At 36.9% G+C, this 23,537-nt stretch overlaps 1 protein-coding gene and 1 long non-coding RNA gene across 4 annotated transcripts in view; one reads left to right on the forward strand and one right to left on the reverse strand.

Annotated features, from left to right (window-relative positions):
* The window catches only part of LOC311441112, a 163,318-nt gene extending 150,381 nt beyond the window's left edge, over nucleotides 1-12,937 (reverse strand). Inside the window, exon 1 of the long non-coding RNA XR_014695803.1 lies at nucleotides 12,745-12,937. This is a non-coding gene — a long non-coding RNA (uncharacterized lncRNA). The remainder of the gene's footprint in view (nucleotides 1-12,744) is intronic.
* The window catches only part of PEX5L (peroxisomal biogenesis factor 5 like), a 107,286-nt gene that overhangs the window by 59,096 nt on the left and 24,653 nt on the right, over nucleotides 1-23,537 (forward strand). Inside the window, exons 2-7 of one of the 3 annotated variants that reach the window (XM_084528782.1) lie at nucleotides 2,682-2,747; nucleotides 4,087-4,191; nucleotides 17,329-17,440; nucleotides 20,198-20,407; nucleotides 21,488-21,614; nucleotides 22,759-22,855. In XM_084528782.1, the coding sequence (XP_084384908.1) occupies nucleotides 2,682-2,747; nucleotides 4,087-4,191; nucleotides 17,329-17,440; nucleotides 20,198-20,407; nucleotides 21,488-21,614; nucleotides 22,759-22,855 (717 nt within the window). The remainder of the gene's footprint in view (nucleotides 1-2,681; nucleotides 2,748-4,086; nucleotides 4,192-17,328; nucleotides 17,441-20,197; nucleotides 20,408-21,487; nucleotides 21,615-22,758; nucleotides 22,856-23,537) is intronic. The other 2 variants (XM_084528783.1, XM_084528784.1) reach the window with 2 other exon arrangements.

The following is a 23,537-nucleotide window of genomic DNA, read 5'->3' on the forward strand; positions in this document are numbered from 1 at the left end:
CATGATTAGCCCAATGGCTATCTAATACCTGTTTTAAGCCCCTGCATAAGTCTGACTGGATTTCTGATTGTTCATGGGAAGGATATTCCTGATCTTCCCTTTTTCCAGTCAACTGTGAGTACTCTGAAGTTGGATTTTTACTGGGGTCACCTCAGTGTTAATCTGAGAGCACAACACAACCAAGATGACTTGAAAGAGTAGTTTATGTTGACCACCGTTACTGCAAGTTTAAGACATTTCTGGAAAACTAACTAGCCATTTCCTGCAAACACCATCTCTGAACTAAGACACATTTCAATTCAAAAACTTGATATGACAAGTACATTACAAATGGTCTTTTTTTTTTTTTTTTTTTTTTCCCATGGCTTTTACATTTATAAATATAAAAGATATCAGTTTCTCCTCACCCGGAAAGGAGAGATACGACATGAAATCAGTAATGACATCATACACGGATGATGCCTTACTGCATATTACTTTCTTCCTTCCAAATTTCTTTAGAAGGAAAGCAGCGTTAGAACTTCTGTTTTACAAAAGGAGAAATATGCCTACATTCTGATCGTTTCCCATAGTTCAGTGAACAGCAATACACCATAGCAGTGCATCAAATGAAGGCGCAGCAGCACGGTCAGTTCTTCAACAAGTAAATAGCATAGCACAGGCTTATGTAAAGGCAGAATTTCTTTCTCTGTCTATAGATACTTTAAAAAAAATAATCTGATCATGTAAACAATTTTTCTGTTCACTTTCCTCACAAGAGTAACTGGTAGAAATATTACTGAAAGGTGAGACTCAAGTGCTTTAAATATTTGTCAAAAGACAGCTTCTAATTATGTTACAGATTTAGATAAACTACTTCTACTGCATAAAAGATGATATTTATATAATTACTTATAGTTTAAAAACTTATGTCAAAATATTATATATTTACAAGGCACTGGTCATTGACTTTTCATATACAATAATAAATTTACAAAAAACTGTAATGAAAAAATTACAGACTGATATTGCATTTCAAATAGTAATATTTCAAGTTATGCCCAGTTACTCATTCTAATTGATGTACCCATCATGACTTGAAATTGATCTATTGGCCTCATGCATTTAATTTCAAAACTCTACAATAAAGCTTTATAGTACATAGGTGTTGTTGCAGAGCTCAGTGCTTCACTGATTTAAAAAAACACACACAACTATATGTAGTCCTAAAGATTTACATTAATATGGCCTTGGAGTAACTTAATTAAAGACTCATTAAGTATTACAGTATCACATAGCATGAGTTGTATTGAATTTAATTTGGAAATATTCAATAATACCAGCTGCAAAAAATAGAGCATTTCCTCACAAATTTCCTTACAAAATCTTGACAAACATACATAGTCCTTTGGAAATGTCTGTTACTATCCATTATTTGATCCCAAAGGATAAACATGCAGAAATTATGTTTTCTACTAAATTCTATTATAAATATTTAGCATCATTAGAATAGTCTGAACTCTACTCCTTGTTTTGGTTTTGAGACATCACCTAAGGGAACTGTTCTAAGTGTAACAAATAAAAAAGTACTGGTGCATTTCTTTCCTTTTTTTTTTTTTTTTTTTTTTTTGAGTAGTACGTTCTACGAAAACAAATATTTTATTTCCTTTATCTTTTCACATTTTTCTTGATTTATACTTAGGTTATCATGCTTTATATCACAACTGTTCCCATCTATATTGCAGACAAATAGGAAAGGAATGAGATTTGTTTACTATATCATTATGCTGTTGTTTAAATGGGAAAATAACTTAGCTTGCAATTCTGACTTATCAACAAACTGTTCATTCTAAACACCTGGCAAGTATAAAATTGGCTGTTACAGAATTACAGGGTTTGATCAGTAAGGTACAGTAACAGGTGAATACATACAGCAAGCCAAAATACTAAGAAACAACACAATATTGAAGGAGGCCAAGTAAATAAGTAACTTCTTTTTTTATGTATTTAAAAAATACAAAATATTTTTTTTTAAATCCTTCAATAGTTGTTGCTAAAGTCTTAGGATAGTTTGAATACTGTGATAAATGTGCTACAGATCATTTCACTTGCAGTTCTAAGCAGTAACAAGGTTGTCCTGGTCACAAACGAACTATTGCTTCATTCAATTCAGGTAAGGACTGGTTACAATAGTATTCAAATACAGCAACCCAAACCACCAAGCTTATACACCTTACAGCTAAACCCATTTTCAGTCACCAGAATAAACAATTGGATTTCCCAATGAATTGGTCACCTGTATCTCTCTCCATTAAAAATCTGGCATTTAAGCTGCCTCTCAGGTATGCAGGAGATTGCCTACAAACTTCTAGTTTCAGAATGATTATTTTTTCCATATCAAAGGCTGAGTAGCCACACATAAATCAGCTTGACTTTGTCAGGTTGTAGCCTTTTGGGAAGGCTAAATGACCTAATAAAAGTAGTATCAAACCTCTTGCTTTGACTAGCGATTGTGCTATACCTGCACATTAAAAAGTAGCGCAAGCACTGCTATTCATCAGGTTATGGTTCTACATCGTGCTGTAGCCACTTTAAACTGATGAGATGTGTTGTGTATGGTATCAACCATTCCCAGGGTTTTGCAGAGTTGTTTACTAAAGGTTAACAGCAGGCACTAATATGAGTATCATGACTCTTTTCAGGCAGTAGGTGAAACCTTGAAGAAAAAGTGGCTCTGTCTTCAAAAAAGTGACCTGACCTTTGCTTTGGTGGGTTTTTTACTCTGCAAGAAATAAAAAGCACTGCATGCTTTCCAATGCATCCTTTCTAGCTGATAAACTACCTTGTTCTAGCACTCAGCACGAAAGGACTATGTGTTATAAAAAAAAAACAAATAGCATGTTAAGAGTATTAGCTAACGATAGCTCCACATCATACAAGAAATGATCTTCATAGACCTGAAATACATCATATGAATTATGAACCAACTAAATACATAATTGACCAAGAACCTTTGATATACTTCGTAATAACAAGTAACTTGCATTGAATATAGTTTAATTAAATTCACAATGACTTTGAGGTTCTTTGGATATCAAAGGCACCACAGCTCCAGCATGCTTACAATTCATGACACTTCTGCTCCAAGAATTTCTTGCAGCATGCAAAGAACTCTCTGTAGGGTAACTGAAGCATTGCACAAGCAAGCAAATCTAGCATTGACCTGTCAGTTAAAATCTGTTCTAAAATTGCAATAGTATGTAATGATTTTACATGCAATTGGTGAAATGTTTATGAAACACCGTATAGTTCAGTGTACATATATTTTATTGGACATGAAATACAGCACTAGTGAAAGTAATTCTATTGTGATATGACAGGGTAGTAAAGTCTATTAACAGAAGGGGTTTTTAAGCGTTGAAATATTTTAAGTGTAGTGGAAAATAGTGCTTTTATGGAGCCAGATCCTGCTGTCTTTGCACTGCTAAAGCTTCCCCTGAAATCAATGGGAGATTTATGAGTACCACAGCAAGTACATGACGATGGTCATGGGCATAACACTGAGCAGTGCTGCTGCTATGCTTCGTGAGTACACTCAGACACTGCTGCTTGCAAGAGTCAAAGAGCTAAGAACACAGTGTGGTGGGTTCAAGAAGATAAATACCTTTTTTAAATGAAGAGCACAGCACAACATTAATGCATTTTATTTGGCTAAAATACTAAATTGGTCGTTAATTATTTTGTTTCTCTTGAATATGTAGTGTATTAGGTGAATTTTAAGGAAATTAAGTTTAAGAAGTCCTTGCATTACGTTCAGTAACAAGGACGTTTTGGGAAGAAGCGCAGAAATGCCTATGACAGTAAGATCTGGCTCCGTCCACCGCCAGGAAAGCCAGGCAGCGTGGTTAATTACACGCACTGCTCCCAGAGGCGTCAACACCCCGGGCCCCGCGGGTCACTTCCCCACTAGGGCAGCGCGAGCCCCAGCGACCCGCCAGGACCCCGCTCGCCAACTCCCGGCGGTGTTTCAGGGCCCCGGGGGAGGCCGGCTGGAGCCCCCCAGCCCTGCGGGCGCTGACCAGGCCCTTGTTGGTTTCACTGTTGTAGGGGAAAGGCGCTAGGGCGGCCGATAAGGCTGTTGCCATGGTGATGAAGGAGATGCCGAGGGAGGAGTCCGCGGAGGAGAAGCCCCTCCTCACGGTGACGTCACAGGTGGGCGGAGCGCGGGGCGGGGCCGGTGGGGGGGGGTACCAGGGGCTTCTCTCAATAGGAGATCCACAGGGCATTGGGTGCGCGGTCATCAGCTGAGGCACCTCAACGCGGTACGAAACACCAAGCACTGGTGGTGTTCATGCCCCAAATCTCCCCCCTGAACACCACATCTTGCTCCTTGCAAGCCCTGATGTCCGTGAAGGGATTGTCGAGGGAAAAGGATGCTCTCCAATGCATCATTTCTAACTTGATCCCAAGTGACTGACAAACAATTAGAAGCCAACATCAAATGCCGCCCCTTCCTTCCCTGATCAATAAGCGCAAAGCTTCCATTGGTGTCAACAGGGCCTGAAGCTGCGCCTGGGCTCATTAACTGTTTAATGAACCATTTGTGTTGGTTGTCCATCAGCCTGCTCAGCAGCTGTCTGGTACAGTTGTGCACTGATAAAGTGCCCGTGTCTGTTAGCGTCACACCTCCCACTACACACACATACCTACTTCCCCGCTATGCACCAAAGGGGTGCAGAAGCCAAAAGGAGGCAGAACCAAGTGAACAAGTGAGTATTTTCCATAGCCATCTCTGCATCGTGTACCCATGATGTGTAGTTACACCACCATGTTCGCTCCTCATTCACATCCCAGCTGTCCAGACATCATGCTGCTTTGAGCTGCTGCCTCCTTAGCGTGTCCGTGCAACCTTCTTGTTCAGACCGGTCGCTCAGTTGTGCATTGCTGTACCGCCTTTAGCCATCACCATCAGCATTCGTTTCGGCTCTTTACCCGATGAAACAGATGGACGTGGCTGCCGCTCGCAGGGCAAATCATGCGAGTTCCAAATTGGCTGCAAACAAACTTCCCAAGCCAGACCAAACTGGGTCATGAGAATAAGGCCTGCTCTTCCCAAAGTTATCACTATGCTCAGATCAAGCCAGGAAGAACAATATTTGCTTTTAAGAAACTATCTAAAAGTGAAATTCCCATTTACAGAAGTCCTAGAGAACTGCTTACATCTGACTGTAGTAGCAGACTCTGCAAGAAGCAGAAGGGGAATCTCAGAGACAGAGATGCCAAAGCCTTGTTTATAACCAAGGAGTTAGTGATAATAGAGGGAAGTCCCTGAAACCGTATGTTATCAGATGCCTTTTACCTGTCTTTCTCTGGAAGATGTTAAAAATACATCCAACAGAGACCGAGTCAGATACACATTCACATTTCATTAGGCTGCTAGCCAACCTTTATTTTGTAAAACATGACACTTGTTGACCTAAACACTCAGTATGAATTAGATTTTGACAGTTTTCAATTCACAATTTATTTTATATCAGATCTCAAGGCAAATCTACAAATAGCATAAACCAAAGAAGTACTGCAGGTTCCACTGGGGTTCTGCTGATATGTGGCAACTGGGAATCTGGACCTGCACTCCAGGAGTAACAAGCCTACTACAATAAGCAGAGGGGTGTTCTTGGTAATTGAATAGTCCTTTCAGCATCTATTTTCTGTGATTCTATCTCAATTATTTTCAATGAAAGTCACTTTATTGGTATGAAAAGGCATTCAGTAGTTGCCAAATTTAATACTTCAGGCATCAGAGAGTGAGCTTTCTGTACTAATGAGATTTTGTAGAATATAAATCTATATACTATGTAGCTGTCTCCCTTTATCTTTTAAAGGTAATTCAGAGGAGACTGGAACAAATGAAAAAAAAGGTAATTTTGGTATGAATAAGCCTAGGAAAAAGTTAAGGAGTTTGCTGAAGGTTCAAAGATTAACAATACTCAGCTAACTGAACCTGAGATAAATTATTTTATGCAACTCATTTATAATAAATACATGGACTGATTGTGCACAAAGTTGGATTTGAATTCTATTTTTTTCTTTTCATTTAACCTCTTCACAACTTCATTGACAGAAGAAAAGATCTCCTTTAAGAATTAATTTCTAATGAGAAATTTAAACCTAACTATCCCCTGGAGTCAAAGTTTAATTGTACAGTCAACTATGAAATTCCCAATCTGCTACAGGTCAGTAAACTTCAAAGGAGCTCATTCAATAACATACTCTGATCCACACTTCAACTTTAAAATATGATGAACTGCTTTATTGAGCAGTAAAAAAGTGCATGCTTATATGCCTTGCCAACCTGATTTTAAAACAACCCAATCCCAAAGTATTGTGAGTTATCTGTCCTGTGTCTGTCACACTTAGGTTAAATTCTTCAACAGGGTACACAAGTTGGAGAGGTAGAGATGGTAGGATCCCTACACAAATAAAGAAATAAGACCTACAGGAAGGGATTCATGTCTAAGAGGATCCTGGGGCAAATATATTCTGTATAATACACTAGACTTGTGAGTCCATGAAAAATTCACCAAAGAAAAAGATATGTAAGTTATACGTGTATATGGAAAGCTATCCCAACTTCTATTTCTAATAGAAAAATAGGGAGGTGCCTGCTTAGTACACAACCAATGCCCAGAGTAAAAATTTGATATTAACTGCTTATAAAATATTAAAGAACACTTACTTTTAGAACTGGAAAGTAAAAATGTGAAGTTAGATTAGAAGAAACATGCTGAAGTTCAGTTTATCTCATGAAAAATGCAGGCAATGACACAAATAATCCAAAAAGAAATGTTTCATGACTACACTCCAATTAACTCAGCTGTTTAAGGTTTTTATGAAGAAAAAAAGAACTCTATAATGTTTTAGTTCTTACTAAGAGTAGGAGCAATGTTTTTTGAAAGTGAATTTAATTAACATGTCACTGGTTGATCCAGGCAAACCTGTATTTCCTCAAGAGCTTAAGTAAAAATATACAAACATTTCCAGTGCCTAAACTCCACTGTTCTGGGTGGGTTTTCTTTGTTTTAATTAGATGCTCTTTTTGTTTTGTTTGTTTTCCTCTTGAAACTAATATGTGGCCTCACAAATTTTATAAAGGAAACAAAATAAAGATAGCTAATATACAACTCCCAGTCTGAGTAGATTAAGACACGTATCAGGGACTCACATTATGAAACTAATAGCATAACAACAGTTTTCCATATAAAAGTTAAGCCCTAATTGTTCAGTAACTTCATTTCAAGTAATTCCTATACATTAGTTATAAAAAAAGCAGAAGTCTTGCCAATTTTATGAATCTTCAGCATTTAACTTTGGAATTTATGAGTTATTGTAGTCCAATCAGCCCCATGAAAACAGTGGTAACTTCCTCTGTGATTTTAGGACTAAGCCTGTGATCTTAATTTTATATTCTTTTTAAAAGATTAGTGATAGATTCATTAGCCATACTCCTCATACATCTCAAATGGGTCTGCTGTTATTTATTGTAAAAATTTTGAGTAGTTTACAGGAGACATTTAAGTCTGCACACTTTTTCATCTGTTATTAAAAATAGGTAAATACTATGAGTGTAAAAAAATATACAAAATGCATAAACGCATGCTTAGCAGTACAAATATTAATTAAATCTTTACCTCCAAGTTAAGTATTGCTTAACACTTTGCTTTTAGGGCAGCATGTATAATTTGAGCAGAAATATTCTCATGAGCATAATAAAGAAAGTTGCCTCGATAATATGCTTAAAAGTAATAAATTGGCTGCTTGCCTAAAGTTATACAAGTTTCTCCATCACAAATTAAATACATTTTTCCATGAAATAAGCTTTAATTTGAAATTACCATGGGAATTGATAGTATTTTTTCCATAAAATAAAGCTGACTATATCATTTTGTGCCTTTTAAAAATGTTCTACCGTTCCGTAAGCACAGAAAGAGCTGAACAATTTTTGCTCATTTAACCCTTTTTTATATGAATAGAAATTAGTTTTCAGAAATGTGTTCATTCTTCATATATGAATATTTTAAGTAAAATTATACCATCCTTTTAAAAAATTGCAAACTCTGTACTACAATTGTTCTATATGCAGTTAACTTCTTGTTTGCACAATGAAAGTGTTACACTCCATTGCAAGTTTAAAACATTCTCAAGCACCTTTCAAGTTTCAAGCATTTCAATCTGCAAAATAACATATCAAAGCCAACACACATGCCATGCCATATCCCTGTGGAGAAGCCATACAACAGGAAATTATGATTTGGTTCCCATGACTGCCCACAGTAACACATCCAAAAACACAGCCTTATTCTAGATATGCTACAGAACTCCACTGAAAGAAAAAAAAAAAAAAAAAAGCATGATTTCAAAATAATTACAGCCTATATGTAAGGATACAGCAAGTGTACAGTAAAAGATTAATTTTGTTACATTGGAAGTAGACAGATCATTTTCAACACAGTTGAAAATCAGTAGGGATAACATAAGCTTTACAAAATTGGCACTCGTGATAAACCATGGTAATTTTGATATTGTTAATTCTCTCTTTATCTTTAGACCTCGTGCTGCTAATATTATGAAGATTTAGTCTTAAAAAAGCAGGTGTATATCTTTCATCTGAATTGACATTTGATTATGCACCATACTCAGAACAGTGCACAAAGCTGCATGTAATCCACTGCAAAAACTTTCAAACACATCTGTGGATCACAGGTGATTAACAAAGCATTTGTACATGCAGCTCAGTTCAATATTCTGGTGGTCTTTTCTTTCAGCTGACGAAAAACCATTACATGATTTCCTACTATTTTGTAAGCAATCATAACAGTTGCCCCAGAGATGCTGAAAGATTACAGAAGTAGTACCAGCAATATGAGTGAAACAGGACTCCTTGAACTTGTCACCTATTTCAAATCCTTATCATAACACCTGTGCCTCTCCAGGTCTTTCCCAGTATAGATTTCTCCAGGGCTTTCTCAACAGAAAATGGGTTCTGCAGAACAGAAAGGCTACAGGACTTCCCCACCCTGCACTTACTCAGCTTAGGTGTCCCATTTGTTAACCCCTCAGTCCACAAGCAAGTCATTTCAGGAATACAGACTAAATATTTCCATGAACTAACTTTACAGAAATCATTTCCTTAGAAGAACATTTTGCAATGTTTAGTGACTGTATTACTTCAAGGACCATTAAGTATCTGTGACAGTTAATTTCATCTTTGATCACTGCTGTACTCTAGTACAACGGACTCTAGTAGTTCTCCAGCACAGAGAACTGGGGTATTGGGAAAGGGAGAGGCTAAAACATAAGTCACATAGCAAGACCATGAAGACAATGCAGAGCCAGGTGAGGGTAAGCAAAATCTTATAACACCCAAGAAAGGATTTCAACAACTTCCTTTCATTAAAAGGTACACAGAGCACATGGATGTTAATGCAACAGACAGACTTGAAGTAACATTTTTATAAGCAGTAAAAGCCAAATTGTCAGTTCCACTCAAAACATGGCAAGAGCAACATTTCTCCCAATGGCTCTAATCCAGCAAGGCAGTTAAGCACACGCTTAACCTTGAGTTTTGCAGGACATGCTTAAGTGGCTTGCTGGCATAAAGCCAAAATGCAGGAGCCAGATACAACCCTGTGTTTGGCTACTGCTCCCTTTTAGTTTTCTTAGCCAGGTGAAGAACAATGGAGGAAAACATGGTAAACCACAAGATATTTAGTTCTACGTTGCAGCTAGACACTGTAATTTGTGTAGGTCAGCACTGACAAAAACATATAGGATGCTACCATGACACAGCAATAGCTCTCACAAAATCAATGCAAGTGCTGTTTCTGAAGACGCAAAATAAACATGTTACACCATTTACTGATTGAGACATCAGGCACAAGTTTTAAATAACACTACTTTCCTGTGAATTCAAACATCCAATACGATGTCTATATAGTAATCTTCCCACAGTTTTCACAGCCTTCACACAAGCTGTGGGTCAGTTGTTAGCATTAAGCCTCAGGGAACGGCTGGGCCTGTGTGATTTCAGGTAAGATATTGTCACCTCTGATTCACAGGCCACTGCACACACTTCCTACTACTTAGCAACTGAGTACCAGTTATCACCTGCCAAGTGAAACTCATCTTCAGAGAGGTAGCAACACCAAACTGCTCTTTGAAGGAGAGTGAAATGAGTTTGTTTCTGTTTTAGAGCTTCCCACAATTTGTGTTAGGTGGAAGTCAGTTACACTGTATGCCCTGTGTATTGATTCTCTGTTCCTGTGAAAACCAAATATTTGGCTGGCATGTCAGTTTTGTTGGGACATAAATTCACACTAGAGTGACAGAGAAAAGATTAGTGAGACCCTGGCACAAGCATGATTCCAGAAGTCAAGTAGTGATCACACTTACTATATGATAAAAAATAAAAGTGTGGAGTGGTAGTGATATGATTTTTCCTTGTGAAATACTTACAAATGTTCTAGAAAAGTAAGGAAAGAAAAACACAGCTCATGCAATTTGTGCTTTTTGGCATGAAACTACTGATTTGATAAGGATTTCCTTTTCCAAGCCTCCCTCTGAGACAATAAAGGAGGTATCTTGATACTTATCCTGTCAAGATAGCAATCCACAAACACTACTTCCAGTTATACTTCAGAGAACAACCACCTCAATTTCTAGTTCTGGTTCCCATTTGTCAGTTTTTACAAATACCTCACTCAAGGAGATGAATCCATAGAAATCACTCATTTCCTCTTATCTTAGTGAATACCACCAGAGATTGTGATATGCCAAATATGTACAGAGAACTTATCTATTAAGAAATTTGAATTATATATATCTCTTATAAATTAATTAGCAATTGAAGTTAGTTCATGTTTTAGGTGATGCCTCAGGTTGAGTTAGAAACTAAAAGAACAGGTAGTATAGCACTGACAAACTACTATCTAGTTTACCTGCTTATCCAGTCTCACCCAAGCAGCAGACAAGCTTTTCTCAGAGCAAAGATCAAAAACACAATTTCTCCTATAGAAATTCTGAATTAAGAAGCTCCAGTTTTCTCATATGCTGACCACTCATTATCATTTTTGAGTCAAATATTTCACTGATCCATTTTACAGCCCAACCACAGCGTTCCAAGCACAGTGTGTAGGCAGAGGTACAGCAAAAGCCATCAATACCCATGAGTAGGTTTGCTGCTGAATGCTACAGGGGCTTATCCAGTAGTAGTCTTGGGCTTTCTAAGTTAATTCCTTGAATAATTCAGTCATCCTCTGATGACATAACTTGTAGAATCCAATCCAACTAGCTTGCACAGCAAATTACAACTACATTTTTGGTGCCTATATAACCAGTCCTACTAAAATAAGTTCCATATATAGTCATTGGGAAAGCTAGGTGCCTTTGAGAGCCTCCTGAGGGAGAGCCTAAATTAAGCAGGGAGGATCTCCCTCTGGAGCTGCTTTTCTAGGCATTTATCTCTTCCTACTGAATATGGAGGGAATTTAAGCATTTAATTTTAGAGAACTAGTTCACTATGTGCTCAAAACATAGGTGCTAATTAGCTGTCTTTGCCTGACTGGAACCCCACAATTTAGCTCCCAAATCATTTATCTTGAAGACTAGCAGCATGTTACACTCCACTAACATAAAAAAATAAATAAATAAATAAAAAAAAGGAACTAAACACCATGTATGGTGCACCACAAACACAGTAAGATAGGAATGTAGTAAGAGAGTACATAAAAACAGCATTTCAGTTCTATCAACATGTTCCACCTCCAACCGTGGTGTAAGCCCATTGCTCTATGAAGGCAAAGCACTGGAAGCCATGATCAGGGCAGGTTGTACAGGTGAACATCATAAGCTGTAAACGTAACACTAGTTAAAAAGCTGGTCCTCACAGCTGACCCCCTGAGCACCAGGTGTGCTCCAGGTCCCTCCACCCAACAGCCAAAGTAAGCTCCCTTGTGGAAACACTTCACAGACCCATTTCATGACACAACCCTGTCAACTGCCTCCATCCTCCTCTAAAATAAATAAAAATAAAAAAATCAGGCTACTGACTAGGTGTTTCATAAATCTCTTTTCACAACAGAATTTGTAGTCTGGGAGCAAAGCAAAACAAAAGCCATGGCAGTTGTGATACCATACATAATTTCACCTTTTCTCTTGCACAGAGAATCACAATACCACCAACATCACTGCCACAACAGGCACCTGCATTAAGACCATAGACTGAAGGACCCCAGGATGAAAAGGAAGTCCCATAGAAGTTTTTATGGGATAGCAAAGCTGTCACCATAGTAACAGCTACGTGCCGACTGAGTCTCACAAAGGCCCCTAAAGCAGAACCAGGCCTGAGGAGAAGCTCAGGGACAATGTATCCTCTAAATTGTTTTTGTTTCTTTTTAAGAAGCAGGGAACTCCCATGGGGACAAAGGGAGAAAATACAACATGGGAGGCTTTGGGAGTGACAGTAGGGCATAGGAAGAGTTGGGCAGGCAACCAGTGGAAGCTGGGACCAGACTGGATACTGACTAAAAGAGAAGAGAAGCCCCCTCATGGGACCTCTCCCTTTCAGCAGGGCCGCTACTGCTCCTACCACAGCACAATGTCTCTCCTCCAGCCTTAGCACACCCATACCCAACCCCATCTAGAGTTTGACTTTTTTTTTAGCCTTAAACCAGTTACTCCAGTTCAGTCCATTGGGCTGACACCTACCTCTCACACCTGAGGAGGGCCCAGAGCGGGAACTACTACGAGCCACTGCTTCTACCCCCATTTTCTCCCAGAAGCTCTGAGAGCAGAATGAAAAGCACTAGCCAAGCCAGAGCAGGGGGAAATAGAAAAATTCATCAGTAAAGGCAGCTGTGGATAATAAATTATACTGATGAATAAATGCAGAGAGCTGGGGCAGGGGTGGGTGACAGGGCACAGAAAATGGAGGTCAGGTGGTGCCCCTCAGTGCTCTGGGCTGCCAGCCTGCCTGGCAGTTGCTGAGGTAAAACGTGGCAGCTGCGGCCTCTGGCACGGCACCACTGCCTCCTGGCCAGGCCTCTGTGCCTCATCTCAGACCTGCACTAAATAATTCTCATTTTGAATACGTTTAAGGAATGGGGCTGATATCAGGCATCGAATGGTGCTTCTGACACTCCCAGTTTCTTTCCCAAAGCACCAAATTCCATAAATGTTTGGTATGAGAAAGTCCAATAGCAATACTGAGGGGAAAAAAGGCAGCTTTTTCTGTTGTGTTGCTCAGTGGCAGAAGTCAGTCACATAAAATTTGTTTGAATTTATGAGGAGCGTTTTATGCTATGGTTGAGACTCTTCATATGTATTGATAGTAGGAAATATCACCCTTCACAAATTTTAGATACGTTTCAGTTAAGGGAGTGTTTTTTTCTTTAATTAAAATAGATTCTGTAAAGAAAAATTAAGTTCTTAAAGACATTATGAGAATTTATGGTACTCACCGGCTAAATTAGTACTCAGAAATCAATAATTCTACAGTCTGAGTCTATACAGCCTGGCGTGTGTACAAATATCGCACACATAAATATTATGCGGTGGTGCACTGCCAGCAGCCTGGCTCTCACTCCCAGCGCCTCTTCCTCCAGCACTGCATGGTGCTGGTCGGCTTTCTTAATTTCACTTTGCTTCTCTTGTCTGCAACACAGAGATAATACTTCTCAGCTCCATGGTGGTGCCAGGCTTGATTCATCAATGTTTTAAAGCATTCTGTGATATTCACCCTGAAAGGTGCTTGAGAACCATAAATTATTACTTTAATATAGATAATAGTTTTCATCTCATGAATGTTTTATAACACTACTCCAAATTCATGCCTGATGTAACTCTAATAATTTGAGTAGAGTTAAAAGAGGGATACATTTGGTACAATATATGAGACAGCAAAATGAAATTCAAAGTGTGAGACCAAGGATTTACCAAATAGCATTGCATACACAGTAATGTTACAAACTGCCCCTCTGACTACTTAACTGCTGCAAAAAGTCCACTCACAGCACTATTTAACCTCTTAAGGTTTGATTCATCATGAAATAGCTGCCTCACATCAAAAACGTTTTTCCAATATGTTCTATTGCTATGTAGTTTGTATATATTGAGAATAAGTAGACTTGATCATGTATTTGTTTTCATTTTTCAACCCAGATATTTCATTTGAAAGCACACTTTTTCACCGGCACAATTCTTTTTAAAAAGGCACTCCTACAGCTTCCAGTTCTTAGTCATAGGAGCATAGGACACTACTGGGAGGAATCCTCTGGGTCATCGCCCACTTCTCAAAACCAGTCATGTCATAAACAGCCATGAAGAAAGCTTTTCAAATGCCACTTTAAAAAGCCAGGCTTTTTGTCCCCCAATCCTAAAAATTACACTGTTTGTTCAATTCACTGCTGTGATAGTTAGAATTAAAATTCTTTTAATTTCCACACCAAATCTACTCATGGCCAGTTGAGATGCCAACTTTTTTCTATTGTTGAAATAGTTTTTCACTTCCACAACCCCTCTCTCTTTACATATACAAGAATAATAATTATATCCTTACTCAATCTTCATTTTGTTAGCCTAAGCAAGTCAACTTCTTTTAGAGTCCCTGTAAAATGTGTTCTTTATTCCTCTGATCATCTGGATGGCCCATCTCTGATATAGTGTATATGTTCACATAGTGACAGAATCAGAGAAGAATTTATTTGTTTTCTAATTAAATAAAAATGCTGCAAGTGCACTGCAAAGGCATAGCTTAGTAAAAATCAAATTTGGTGTTCACTGGTAAAACTGATTATGAAGAAGTGGATATCTGCCTAACTCTTTCAGTTTGATGGTAGAATTTTATCAGTACACTTCTGGTACCAAACTAAGAAGTCGTGTGGCTGGGCTGGTCATCATTATATAAACAACATAATAAAGAAATGACTGGTGATGTGATAACCACCTTTGAAAAGTTAAAAAAAAAAAAAAAGAGGAAAAAAAAAAAAAGAAAAAAAAAAAAAAAGACGTCTGCTACTTCATACTTGGCTGAATCTTGGAGAAATTCAGGTTTTTATCTTTTTTGTTCTAGCCCTTCTTTCCTTCCTTCTTGCTTTCCCTCCTTCCCTCCTCGTCTCCTTGTCTCCTTCCCTCCTTCCTATTAAAGAAAATTTTCATGGAAGGTAATGCAAAACTTAAACAGCATCTAAATCCTACATGATAGTGTACCCTTCTGATATGCTCATATAGATACAGAACCAGTGTTTCCTATGAAGTTTTTACATTTACACTTATTACTATGGAACCTCATCTTTATTCCCTCCAAATAATGTAAAACTTTTCTTCATGCTGTTAGCACATCACAAAATAAATCATTGAAGATCCAGCTGATCCATAGACTTTTACAAACTTTCTGATGGACGTTATGTTCACCAGAACATGCAATTTACTGCAAAATTGCATCCACTGTTACTGATGCTAGTTTCTAGGAGAAAAGGTATTTGAACAATTTTTGCTGATATGTGGAGTTGGTCATAGAAAAACTTTTAAAATATTGAAAGTAGTTTGGACAAAGATTAAATAGGTATCCACCCTTATTTTTTCACCAATAGATACGATCACCAAATCACAGACAGAAGAATACATATATAGCGTAGAGATGTACTAGGTCCTCTTAAGTCTTAAATATCAGTATTAGGCAAAAGTATACACCTAGAGATAATGTAGGCAATATAGAGCCACTTTTAATAAAAATCAAAGGTGTGCAGTTGGTATAAATGCAATTTCAAAACAGGTGTTGAGATTTAACAAATTAAGCAAGTAACATTTGTGTGATGAATGAGACAGCAGTATGAGCAATCAATTCAGATAGTTATAAAAACAGATTATTTATTCCGCTTGTAAGGTGTATCTGCAGTCTAGGTCTAGCACATGCAGAATTAGAGTTTGGAACAATGTCATTGCCAGATTTCTGAAGTAAGTGCTCCCAGTTTGCACATTCTGCTACACACAGTTGGGCAAGCAATCTTCCACGTTAATTGTGTAAATTGCTAGTTCATACAGCAATGATGTTACAGGCCAGATTCTGGGCAAATGAATATTATATTATACAGTCAGTCAGCTTTGGGTACCAGCTTAAATATTTGACCCATCAAAATTATAGTCTCCAGTATTTCCTTGAGACATTGGAATACCAAGTAAGAAACAGTGAACCTAAGATGTAGAGGCAACCCCACTACTGCAGTAGCTAAATGCCAGTAATTAATAAACATCAAATTAGGATAAAGGAATAACTTTTCTTACCAGTTTTAGATCATGTTAGCATCCTCAATTTAAAAGTTCAAATATACACAGAGAACATTTCAAAATTACAACAGTGGAAAAAGAGCAAAAACAGGACAGAGAGACGGAGCTGAGAGAGAATAAAGGTGAAGCTGAAAGTGCTCCAGATGAAAGTAACAAAGGAAACACATGTATTCATATTATTAAAGATAAAGCAAATGCAGGCCATACCATCAGACGTACATCCAGCACAACGTAGGTCTTGATCCTGCCATCAGAGAGGGATTGCAGAGAGGAGACATTTATTTATGAGACTGTTTTTTTACTGTTTAGGTTTTTTAATACCCAATACATGAAAAGCCTGTAACGTGGAGATTTCTTTTAGGTAGCAGAAAACCAATACATTCCTGCAATTACAATAAAAAGAGGAAACTGCTTAAAATACAAATTATGAGTCTTCACACAGTCAAAACTCATGCAGGAATTTCATAAATTCACCAGAGTCCATCCACTGTCATTCATATGTCCTTGTATTGCAGAGAGGTGTTTTCCATCTCAGCAGGTTATTGTTTAATGGGCTAATGCATATTTTCTAGATGGAATGGTGTTGTAGGAATTCTGTGGGGAGGCATGTTACTGGTGAAAACAAGACCACTTCCAAATGTTAAAAATGCCCTGCTTAGTCTCCTGGTGACAGAGAAGGCCAACTTCACCCACTGATTTGAAGGGAGTTACATCAGACCTTGCATACTTCAGCCCAGGAGCAATATATTACAATAATTGCTATGAATGAAATCACCTTGCTGCTTTATTTTTGTGCAATTTTTAAAACTAGAATATAATTTTGCCCCAAGAGAGTGACTACATTGATTTTTTTTTAATTTTAAGCCCAGAGCTATTTGTACATTTAATTATAATCTCTGACTCTCTAGCAATCTAAAATAAAGCACATGATATTGTACAAAAATGTTTTATTTGTTCAAATTGTGTACCCCAACAACACTCTGTGATCCTGAGATTTTTTGTTGTCAGCTGGTGAATGAGCAGCAAGAAAGCAGACCACTTCTGAGCCCCTCCATTGATGACTTTCTCTGTGAAGCTAAACCAGAAGCTGTTGCAAGGCCTGTAACATCAAATACTGCAGGTAACCAAAATTCTGTACCATCCCTCACGAAAGAGAAATAATTTTAGTTTTATTTTAATTGTGGTACATTTTGTCAAGTAATTTCTTTTAGTCTCTTGTAAACAAATACTATTTGCACAAAATTATAAACCGATATTAAATTGTAATTGTTTGATCTATTACTAGAAAAAAATATTGCTTATTACATTTCAGGGCAAATCTGATGTGATCCAAATCATATTTATTCCAGCAGATCTCTGAGCTTGAATTAAAGGGAACTTCAACAGGAAGTATGTAGCAGATCGACAAATTCTCAATCTTTGTTTTTACAAAAATATAACTGAGGGATAAGCCACATTCACTCTTGTTTTAACCAAACCCATTCTTTAGAAAGATGTGGATGTCTGAGAAAAAGGGAAGAGAGATCAAAACAGTTTATCCAGACTTGAGTTCAGAAACTTCAGTACTGAAAGGATCCAAGAAATTTCTTGTCTGATTTGTTTTGTGGTGAGATAGTAAAGCAGATAATTAAGAAGAAATCCTGAAAGCCTTCTGAATTAAGAAAAGTGTATTGTCCTTTGGATGTGTTTGTAGAAACTGGCAGTCTCCTATTCAGTGTTTGTGCAAAGGTAATCTAAGCATTTGAGTTGATTTACTGAGATACCATAAAATCAATAGTGCTACTATGTTCTGTTGCAGTCTCATAAAATGGTTTGTCTCGTTAGAAGTCATTTAATTAAAATCCATATACATCCAAATTATTAAAATAACTAAATGACTAATTAACAGCTGGGTGATTATCTTCACATCTAATTAATGTGTCTAAAGCAGTATGCGGTTTCTAGTAGCAAATCTGGAACACTGAATTAAATTAACAATTGTAAATAGTATTTTTTCCTTTGATACAGCTACAGATATTACAGGGATTAATATAAATGTTTTCAAGTTGTTTAAAATGGTGTTGAAAAAATTAAGTATCTTATGTCTGGGTAAGATCCTATATCTGCCTTGAATATCTGTTAGATTTGGGGCATTTTAATCAGATTTTTATTTATAAGTTTTTTATTTTGTGAAGACTGATGAAATCTGGTGATTTACCAAGATAGATAAAGCACTACAAGAGATAACATTAATATATATGTCAAAAACACCTCCCCTGTAAACTGATAATGCAGAGGAGGGAGTTTTCCTGTCTTTTGTGTGAATTTCCAATATTACACTTCAAACAACTTATAAATGAGAAACTTGGACTGAAGCCTTGCTTATACAATGGCCTTTAACAGAGCAAGCAATAGAATTTCTAATTATAGTTAATATTTATCATGAAAAGGACAAACAGCAACAACAATAGAAAAAAATGCTAACCATAGTTATTCCTTTTTGACCAAAAAAGTTGGCCAAATGTGGGGCAACTCAGATTTGTTTGCAGGAAGAAAGTATCATGTTATTGTCTTTTGTGCTATATTCTTCTGCACCCTGTTTCTTCCAGCACAGCAAAAATCTTTACTGTCAGAATCTAAGGCCCTTTTTCAGTCATGCATAGATGCACAGCTCTCTCATTGTTAGGATCATATTCTCAGTGCTAGACCTTCCTTTGTTTGAAGCTTTTCTAGCACAACCGTTCTTTCTCACCTTTTTTTTTTATATTTATATATTTTCTGCATCACTGACAGACAGAGTCTTCAGAGAATAGTGGAATGTATTGCTTTTTGCCAAACTTTAACCATGGGCAAAGCAAAGGTAGCTCGTTTTCTCCAGTTCCTTTCCTAATTTAGAAATAATTGTTCTTGTTAACTTCACAATTACATTTGCTTTGTCAATCAACATGTTCTAATATGTATGATGGAACCTGATTTTACATGCAATTCTTTTAAATTAATGACAGAAAATACATTTTAGACTACAATTTTTAGTAGAACCTGAAAGAAGTCAAACTCTCACTGAATTTACAAGAACAAAACATCTAACTTCCCTCTGTAGTCTTTAAGCTTTGTCCAGACTCAAAGTACAAAGGTTAGAATATTTTTTTACCTTATACCATGGCATTACAGAATTGGAAAAGACCTTCAAGATCACCAAATCCAACCATCAACCTGACCTACTGAGTCAGGTCACTAAACCGTGTCCTTTGTACCACAAATGAATTAATGGTTTAATGAGCAATGAATTAGATGAATAGTTCTAGGAAACTAAGGTGAGTTGCCTACTAGGAAAAAAAAAAAAAAAAAAAAAAAAAGATTGGTTCAAAGTATTTTTTTTAGAAAGATTTTTTTAAAGTGGTTTTTTAATGAAAAAAAGCATAATTCAGCATCTCTGAAAACAAAATCTCTGAATGTGACATGTTAGAGAAAACTGTCTATTCTTCAGCTTTTTCCTTAATGGCATGTCACACAACAACCTAAGCAGCTGTTACCAGTATTTTCTAAGCATAAGATTAAGCCAAATCTAATCTAAAAACTCAATTGTACAGGGAACCTTCACAACATAAGAAAAACTGTGGACTAAGACCTAAGAGGATGTTTTGAAGATTTTCAGAGCAAAAGCCTTTCCTGCAAATCAGGCTTTTTTAAACAACTGCATCCAGTTAAGCACCTGGGATCACTAGTCATATCTGAGTATGCTGGTCGTCCTCTTTAGCAGGAAATACACATCTACTATAGCCAAATGAAAATACATAAACTTAATAATTATTTTTCCAATTAAACAAACAAAAAAACAAAACCCAACCAAATGTGAGTTATTTGAATTAACATTGAATTCTAACATTTTGTCTCTAAGTGTTATCAACAGGTTTGGATCTCTTGGATCTTAGTGAACCTGTCTTACAAACCCAAAACAAAGCAAAGAAATCAGAGAATCCATCAAGAGGTGAAGGCTTAAAAGCTTCAACACACAGAAAGAAGACAGACAATTCTGACCTTATCAATGTGGACACTGAGCAGAAAGTCCAGACCATCAGAGTTTCAGACAAGTCTTCACTAGATTTAGGTAAGAGTGTAGCTATGATATCAGTGTTACATAGCACAAGTTTCTCCTCGTTAATGTCACAAAATAATGAGCAAGATCTGAATTTTCATTGCACTGCACTTTAGCAGGGAGTGTAAACTTAACTTTGTGTAAACATTTTACCTTTATCATTATACGTATTGTTAGGAAGTGTGCAAATAAAGTTCTGAGTGGATTTTTCAAAATCAGGATCGGTAAAACGGTAGAAAAATCTGTAAGGCTATCATGAGAAACCAATAAAGGGCACAGATCAGAAACAGCCCACACTGGGTGTCCTTTTCAGATCTGCATATGTTAGAAATACACAATAATTTTTAAGTACTGTTTCACCTATGCATGCCAGAGAAAAAAAGTTCTGGACAGAAGAACTATATTTATACAGATTGAACAAAAAACCTGAATACAACTCAATATCCTGCCAAGCATGATCTATAGATGAGCTTTGAAAAAGGTGAATTTAATTTAGTTCCATCCAAACTAAATTACTTGCACCGCAACTGAGAAATTTGCAAGGTAAATGTAATTTATACCAAGGTAGCAAATTTTCCTTTCATCAACATAGAACTTCTTTTATATAACTTTATCATCAAACAGGAGCTGAATATCTCATTTTTGCAAGTCAAGTCCAACATATGAGTGAATCCTATTGGTTGCCTATACAGTTATTTGTAAATGGCAGTCACCAGAATAAGTTTTATTTATACAATTTGAATACAATTAAGAAATTAAAATATATTCCTATCAGTATAATTTTATCAACAGATCTAAATTACATGCAAACCAATAATTTTAAATCAAGATTTCCACTGGCATTCTGACCATGAATCTGCTTTTAGTGGCCTTAAAAATCATGATTTAGAAAAATGTTGCAAATTCAAATGTATTTTTACAGAATATAAGCTAGAAAGGTGCAAAACATTTCTGTTTATTGGACCGTAATTAAAATAGTCTTCAGTGGCTTGGCTTCACAATTTCCTCTGAACTTGTATTTAACACAGGGGAATTAATTCAAGAAACAATGGTTTCTTTGATAGGTTCATATCTTCTTTTGTTATCTTTCAGTTGATATTCAGACACAGATAGAGAAATGGGATGATGTCAACTTTCATGGAGAGAGGAGCTGCAAAGTCCACCCTTCGGCAGAACGAACCTCATCATCATCTAGAGCTCCATCAAAAGAGCTTTTATGGTACAAATTTTGCTTTTCTGAGAAAAATATTTCCAGTCTAGCTTTCTTAATTAACGATGACAAGTCATATTATTAAATCTGTTAGGATTACATTGAAAGTATGCAAGCAGACATTTTGGACAACGTATCATAAACAAATACACTATAAAATTACATTTTGTCAGCAATTTTTAATGTTGTGAAGAATAGCAGGTGCAGTTGCTAAATAGATAGTGGTGAAAATTCCACAGAGGGATGCAGTGATCCAAAAGACTACAGATGTGAGTAAAATTAGTAAAAAAAAAGATACTTTGCAGTGATTTGACAGTCACTGGATACCCAGTGTAATTTCTTTGACATCAAGAGGGCAGAATTTCTGTGTGGAAGAGGCAAGAAAAAATATCTAAGCCAAGTATTACCTCTTCCACGCAGTTCTACTAAAACTACAAAGGATGTAAAAGAGGGAAGAATTGGGCTTTGCATTTAGAACCAGGTCACATAGATTAATTCTGCTGTCTTCTTGGTATGTAAGCAACACTGATTCGCTGCATTATGCACGACCATGATTATCATTTTCATACACTAGAAGCAGATTCATGACCAACTGATGCTCATCCTGTGTCTTAACCAGCCCTTTAGCTGAGTGTTTCATTAACTTAGAACTTTACAGAAGAGTTTCGCTCAGTTAACCTGATTTTAGCCTACAGGGCTTCATTTTCTAAGGAAGAAAATAGGATCTTGTGGCACAAACAGGCACATAAGCCAGGATGAAGTCTTGCAATGTGGTTGTTGATTCTTAGACACTGACTGCAGTTACATTCTTGTGTCATTGCCTAAACCTCATTTTGCATTTCTATGAAATGGAAGTGTAGTGGTACAGGCAAAGTCTCCATTCCATTATGCAAGTTTAATGCCCATATGTGCTTGGTGCTTTACTGGTGAATCAGGCCTGATTCTGTTTTGTTGCATTACTATTGTCTGCACAGAACTGAAAAATGGAATAGCAGGAACACCAAAAAGGGTCCAGGCACTTTTGATATCTCCAAGTTAAACAATTAAGTTAAAAGAGTTAACCTAATTAGTCTGTGTGAGCCTATGAACCTGAAATAGATAAGGCAGAGCATCTTAGTCTGCAGTGATGAATATGTAAATACATTATTTCTAGGTCCACAGAAAATAGATCACAGTCTGAGCTGACTAATGTCAAGAGTGCCTTGGATGCTGATTCAACATCAGAACTAGAACTTGCACCTGCAATACAGGTAAGAAGAATTGGTAGATTTAGTAACATTAAAAAGGCAAGTAGGAATTGTCTCATTGGCTAACTGTTCACATGCTGAAAGAACTATTTAAGGGAAATTTTCAGGATCATCAGTTAAAAGCCTCATACAGCTGAATCTTCACACAGCTTCCAAATTAGTATATTACAAAATTAGCATAACTGTCAGCATATCAAACATTCAGAGTTTAACACTGCAGTGAACTGTGTGACCTTCCTGTACAAAAAGACATCGAACTATAATTTACAGCAGTATCTTCTTTCCCTTCCTCCAGTTCTGAAAATCAAACTTCTTATGTTTCTCTGTTCCTGTAATATAGCTTTTCTCAAGGTCTCTTGGTCAACCAGGAATACCCAGAATTGGGAAGTGGCAAAGGAATACAGGAAAGAACCATTAGGCCAACATTCATTAGTAGTTTATCTCCACATGTGGGAAAACAGTGTGTTCACAGGACTTTTTCTGCCAGAAAATGAACTCCAGTAAGGAGGGCTCTGGGGTGCATGTCTGTAGATTTGCCCAGTTCCACTGGCATACTGTATATTGAACAGGTCCTTATGGAAATTACTTGAAGACATATGGCATTATATATGTGTATATGTGTGTATACATACATATGTACAAATATACATTTATATATGCATTCATATAGTGCAGATTGCTTATA

The sequence above is a fragment of the Aythya ferina genome, assembly GCF_964211825.1.
Source record: "Aythya ferina genome assembly, chromosome: 9".
In the NCBI taxonomy this organism is placed as follows: Eukaryota; Metazoa; Chordata; class Aves; order Anseriformes; family Anatidae; genus Aythya; species Aythya ferina.